The sequence below is a fragment of the Trichechus manatus genome, unplaced genomic scaffold (assembly GCF_000243295.1).
Source record: "Trichechus manatus latirostris isolate Lorelei unplaced genomic scaffold, TriManLat1.0 scaffold00008, whole genome shotgun sequence".
NCBI lineage: Eukaryota > Metazoa > Chordata > Mammalia > Sirenia > Trichechidae > Trichechus > Trichechus manatus.
The window spans coordinates 10,489,749-10,495,946 of record NW_004443944.1 but is presented as its reverse complement, the minus strand read 5'-3'; the positions used below and the strand labels follow the sequence as shown (position 1 = coordinate 10,495,946).

Here is a 6,198-nt window from a genome sequence, read left to right as displayed (position 1 = left end):
GTTCGAACCACCGACCTTCCGGTTAGCCGCTGAGCACTTAAACCACTGAGCCACCAGGGCTCCTTGGTGAGCAGAATACACCCCTCTAAAACAGCAACTGAACCTTTTTTCATTTCACAGGAAAGATTCTTTCTGGAGTTTGATTTTTTTTGTCTTTAGTTGATGTGAGTGCCTTGTGACAATGTTAGTTTTTTAAAACTTCATCATATCCTGATAATGTTTATAAATCAGATATACTGAGGCGTAATTTACCTATAATAACAGTTACCATATTTTCTAGCACAATTCGATGAGTTTTCACAAATGTATACAGTTATGTACGAATCCCTGGGTGGTACAAATGGTTAATGCACTCTGCTGCTAACTGAAAGGTTGGAGGTTTTAATCTACTCAGAGGCACCTCAGAAGAAAGTCCTGGCAATCTACTTTCAAAAAATCAGCCAGTGAGAACTCTATGGAACACAGTTCTACTCTGATACACATGGGGTCACTATGAGTCGGAATCGACTGCATGGCAACTGGGACGTGTGTATATGTAAAGTTAGGCTATTCTGGATAGTGACAATGGGATGGGTGCTGGGCATTCAAGTTTTTGATAAGCTCCCTGGGAAATTCGAGAACCTCTGTGGAACCAATGAGATGATTCATCTCCTGAGTGTTCAGGAGAGGGAACTGATGTCTGGAAAATTACATGTAAGTGATAATTGCAGTAGCCATAACATTATACTAATCACTAATACATACAGCTGGACTATATGAAGAAGAATGGGGCGTCAGGATTGGAGGAAGATTCATTAATAACCTGTGATATGCAGATGACACAACCTTGCTTGCTGAGGACTTGCAGCACTGATGAAGATCAAAGACTACAGCCTTCAGTATGGATTACACCTCAACATAAAGAAAACAAAGATCCTCACAACTGGACCAATAAGCAACATCATGATAAATGGAGAAAAGATTGAAGATGTCAAGAATTTCATTTTACTTGGATCCACAATCAAAACCCATAGAAGCAGCAGTCAAGAAATCAAACGACACATTGCACTGGGCAAATCTGCTGCAAAAGACCTCTTTAAAGTGTTGAAAAGCAAAGACGTCACCTTGAAGATTAAGGTGCGCCTGACCCAAGCCATGGTGTTTTCAATTGCCTCATATTCATGTGAAAGCTGGACAATGAATAAGGAAGACCGAAGAATTGACGCCTTTGAACTGTGGTGTTGGCGAAGAATATTGAATATACCATGGACTGCCAAAACAATGAACAAATCTGCCTTGGAAGAAGTCCAATCAGAATGCTCCTTAGAAGCAAGGATGGCAAGACTACATCTCACATACTTTGGACATGTTATCAGGAAGGACCAGTCCCTGGAGAAGGACATCATGCTTAGTAAAGTAGAGGGCCAACAAAAAAGAGGAGGACCTCAACAAGATGGACTGACACAGTGGCTGCAACAATGGGCTCAAGCATAACAAGGATTGTGAGCATGGCGCAGGACAGAGCAGTGTTTCGTTCTGTTGTACACAGGGTCACTATGAATCAGAACTGATTTGATGGCACCCAACAGCAACAAAAACAATACATACAGAACATTTACTATGTACCAAAAGCAAAAAAAAAAAAAAACAAACCTATTGCCATCAAGTCGATGCCGACTCATAATGACCCTACAGGACAGAGTAGAACTGCCCCATAGGGTTTCCAAGGAACGGCTGGTGGACTTGAACGGCTGATCTTTTGGTTAGCAGCCATAGCTCACCATAGCTCTTAACCACTGTGCCACCAGGGCTTTTTACTGTGTACCAGGCAGTGTTATATGTGCTTTCATTATATCACATACCCACATCGTAGGTACTATTATCCCCGCTTTACAGACAGGAGCCTGAGGTTCAGGGAGGTTAAGTAACTTGCTCAAGATCACACAGCTAGTAGGCAGCAAAGCCAGCAGTCTGCTCCCAGAGTTCTTACCCTTAATCCCTGTGGTATACTGCTTTGATTTGTATAATTTATATGTTTTCTTCATATTGTAGAACTTTTGACACATTGAATTTATACCCTTATACTCCAGGATAAAGTGAAACTGCCCTCATGGAGGACAATGTCTGTTGTCTTGTGCATTTTACCAGATTCTGAGGAATTCCTAAGAGCTGGGTACTATGCAAAATACTTTATGCATGATCTCCCCTAATCCTCTCAAGGAGCCCTGGTGGTGCAGTTGTTAAGCTCTCTGCTGCTAACAAGAAGATCAGCAGTTCAAATATACCCGGTGGCTTCTCAGGAGAAAACACCTGGTGATCTGCCCAAACCAAACCCATTGCCCTGGAAGGGATTCCGACTCATAGCAACCCTATAGGACGGAGTAGAACTCCCCCATAGGGTTTCCAAGGAGCGGCGGGTGGGCTTGAACTGCCAACCTTTTGGTTAGCAGCCGAGCTCTTAACCACTGCGCCATCAGGGCTCCATCCTGTAAAGATTCCAGCCTAGGAAACCCTATGGGGCAGTTCTACATGTCACATGGGTCGGTGGGAGTCGGAATCAGCTAGACAGCACACAACGAAAAACACCAATCCTCTCAGTAATTCTCTGAGGTAGATATTCTTATTCCACTTTATAGCTGAGGAAACTGAGGCTTAGAATATCAAGTGACCTATTCTGTGTCACACAGTTAGCAAATTGCAGAGCAGCGATTTTAAACTGGTGAGTCTGACTGCAAATCCCAGGCTCCTTGGTGTTTATACGACACAGGTTTTTAATTCATCCGCTTGAAATCCTCCGCCTCTCCCAGCTGTCAGACACACACGGAAGAGAGGAGAGCTTTCAACGTGGGCCTGTGTATTCCTTCATCTCTTCCTGGACCAGCAGACCCTTCTCCCCCGTGAGCACCCCACCTCCCAGGCCCCAGGACTGACCTTCATCATAGTGTTGAATGGTGTAAGTTGACAGGATCGCGGGCGCGCCGTTGACGGCACACTCTTTCCCAGATGGCGCCTGAAACACAACGCGTAGCGTTAGTGGAGTCTTCTAGGAAAATCAGAAGAACTGATTGCCTCCAGGCCACTAGAGTGCCTCACAAAAATTAAACTTAATTTAAATGCTACGTTTCCAGAAACTACAGGGTTGTCTGTCATGCCTCAGGAAAACAAAATAACCCCCTCCAAGAATGGGCTTCCTGTTATCAAAAGGGCACTCCACTGTTCATGGTTTAGCTCACGTAGCCCTCATAACCACAGGGAGGTACCCATCCCATTTTACGGAAGGGACACTGAGGCCCCGATGGGGCACTTGTCCAATAAGTGATGGAACAAGAATGTTAACTCACTGATCTGGAAACCTGTGAGGTTAAGCTCACTCCGCTGTCATCCGCACACAATCGTTGGCCTGTCTTTAGTCAACAAACTTGTCAGACGCAGGAAGTTGGTTGTTGTCCTTCTTCCCCTGCTCCGCACCCTCAGTGAATGGTGACTGCCGGAAGCGTGAGGCCCACTTTGTAAGCATTTCACTTTTCAGCCTGTTTCTTCAAGCCCAACCTGCTCTGAGCAGGAATTCCCTCTACACTGTGACTAATACCAGTTCACAGGTATTACAGTGAAACCTGAGAGCCAAACAGGACTGCTTTGTTTTCCCAGGTCGCGTAAGTTTTCTGCCTTTGACAGGGTGCAGTCTTTGCCCTTTCTATGGCTCTCTGTGGGTGGAAAAGATTGGCGGTTTCCTTCTCTGGGAGGTTTCCACCTTACACAGGTTCCAGCTTCCACAGGTTTCACTGTATCTTCCTTCTATAGGGATTTTCATGTTTTAACAAGGCTCCAAGTCTTAAACTGGACTGATTTACATAAGTACCAAAACCCATTGCTGTTGAGTGGATTCTGACTCTTAGGGACCCTATAGGACAGAGTAGAACTGCTCCGTAGGGTTTCCAAGGCTGTAAATCTTTAGGGAAGCAGACTGCCACATTTTTCTCTCCTGGAGCAGCTGGTGGGTTTGAACTGCTGACTGCTCAGTTAGCAGCCGAGTGCTTTAACCACTGTGCCATCAGGGCTCCCTGATATAAGTACTGATGGAGGAAATTTAGGCTTTCTGCTACGTGGTCGTAGAAGCTCTAAGTATTTTGGTCCCCCTGGTCTGGGTCCCTGAGCGCCATCCTCTAAAAGAAGGATTCCCAGCTGTGTGGCTCTCCATCCTGGCTGCTCATTGCAATAGCTGAAGAGCTTTGAAGATACTGACGCCTGCTTGCGCTCCCACATCTCCTGGGTTCATCCATCTGGGAGCAGCTTAGGCATCGGGATGTTTTAAAGCTTCCCAGGTGAGTCTATGGGCAGCTAAGGCTGAGGACTACTGCTCTAGATTGGGGTTCTCAACCCACTGTTGTCGTCGTGAAGATTCTCTGGCGTGGGGGCCTTCTGTGCGTTGTAGGATGTTTAGCAGCATCCTTGGCCTTACCACTCCACCCTACAAGCCATTAACAACCAAAAACGTCTCCAGATATTACCAAACACCCCCTGAGTGGGGCAGAATCACAGCCGGCTGAGAACCACTGGCCTAAAGCCACCTGGGGGCAGGCGCCATATTGGCTCTGTCAGAATCACCTGTGGAGATAGTGAAGCTGCTGCTCCAGAGACTCGCACCCCTGCCATTTCAGATTCAGTGAGTGTGAGGTGGCGCCTCAGAACCTGCATTGTTAACAAGCTCCTTGATGGATTCCAGAGGTTGAATATAACTGAACAGCCCGTGGAAATAGCAACCCATCACCAACCAGCCCTGTGTGATGGGCATGTGTGGGCAGCTTATTCCTCTGTCATCTCTGACACCACCTACTGATAGCTAAGGCTCTTGGGACTGGACTGCTACCTGGTTAGTGACTGTCTCCGATTTGTCCTCTTGGTCTTCAACGCTTTGTGGAACACTCATTTGGTTACCCATTGTTGCTGCAGTAGAGAAAGAGAGACAGAGATCAAACCCTGAAATGAAGTGACAGAAGTCTTCCTTCTACAGTAAAGCCAACGTGTAGAGATCCAATGAGTCACTTGTGGGTGTATTATCACAAGTCCAGGGTAGAACAAATTGTGTATATTTGTCTTGGGGAATGATTGGGGAATCGGGGCTTTCAGAGTCAGCAGAATCAATGTCAACTGCCGCCCCAATGTTCAACTGCATTTCATTGCTGGGGGAAAAAATTTATCATCATGTTACCATCATGCAAAGGGTATTCAGTAGAGACAACATTTCTTCCCTCTTAGCTGAAGTCATAACTATTATATCAAGGCAACTTTAGAGTGAGGATAATTTCAAAATGATACTTATAATTCTTTGGTTTCTTAGAGCTAAAAACTAAGTTAGATCTCCCTGCGAAAACCTCTCCTAGCACTCCTGTTTTTTTTTTTTCATAGCACTCAGCACTGCTTATAGTTATATAGCGTGGAAACTGTGAGAGTTTCAACTCAAGGGGACTGCCTTGTTTTACCCAGGCTTGCTAGTTCTCCACCTTTGACAGGATGCAGTCTTACTACTTTTCTATCATTCCTTTTAGTGGAAAATATTTGAGTTTTCCTTCTCTGAAAACTTGAAAGCGACCCATTAGGCACTCGCATTCCACGTCCAGCACGACGCAAGCAAGTGGACTTCTTACCTATTTAAAGTTTGCGAACAGGTTGAGATCGTTTCGGCCCAAAGACTTGTACTCATTAGCTTTACCGGATAAAACTGCATGGGTTTGACTGTGCGAGAGCGTGAGCTATCCTGAAGGAAACTTCTCAGGTAACCGGCTACCAGATGGTTGGATTAGTCTTTTGCCAGGGGGCCCTGGTGGTGCAGTGGTTAAGTGTTTGGCTGCTAACTGAAAGGTCAGCAGTTCGAATCATCAGCTGCTCCTTGGAAACCCTGCGGGGCGGTCTTACTCTGTCCCATAGGGTCGCTGTGAGTCAGAATCCACTAGACGGCAACGGGTTTTCTTTGCCAGGTTTTTGCCTTACACAGGTTCTGGCTTTTCCAGGTTTTATGCATTTACTTGGGTATTTTTTTTATTCATTCATTCATTCATTCAACAAATACATATTGAGCGCCAACTTTGCCAGGCCTTGAGGTTACAGCAGTGAATTAAACAGACAAGGTCTCATGACTTCAGAGCTGAAATCTGGTGGGCAGACAAATAGACAATAAATCCACAAACAAGGCCATTTCTGATAGTTCAAGGCAGCATGGTG

General features: G+C 45.5%; 1 protein-coding gene across 1 annotated transcript in view; it reads right to left on the bottom strand.

Annotated features, from left to right (window-relative positions):
- Positions 1-4,918, bottom strand: part of BCAS1 (brain enriched myelin associated protein 1) — a 98,644-nt gene extending 93,726 nt beyond the window's left edge. Inside the window, exons 1-3 of the mRNA XM_023741439.1 lie at positions 4,847-4,918; positions 3,321-3,383; positions 2,911-2,989 (exon numbers count right to left, since the gene is read on the bottom strand). Coding sequence (XP_023597207.1) covers positions 2,911-2,989; positions 3,321-3,383; positions 4,847-4,918 — 214 coding nt within the window. The remainder of the gene's footprint in view (positions 1-2,910; positions 2,990-3,320; positions 3,384-4,846) is intronic.
- Positions 4,919-6,198: the final 1,280 nt, after the last annotated feature.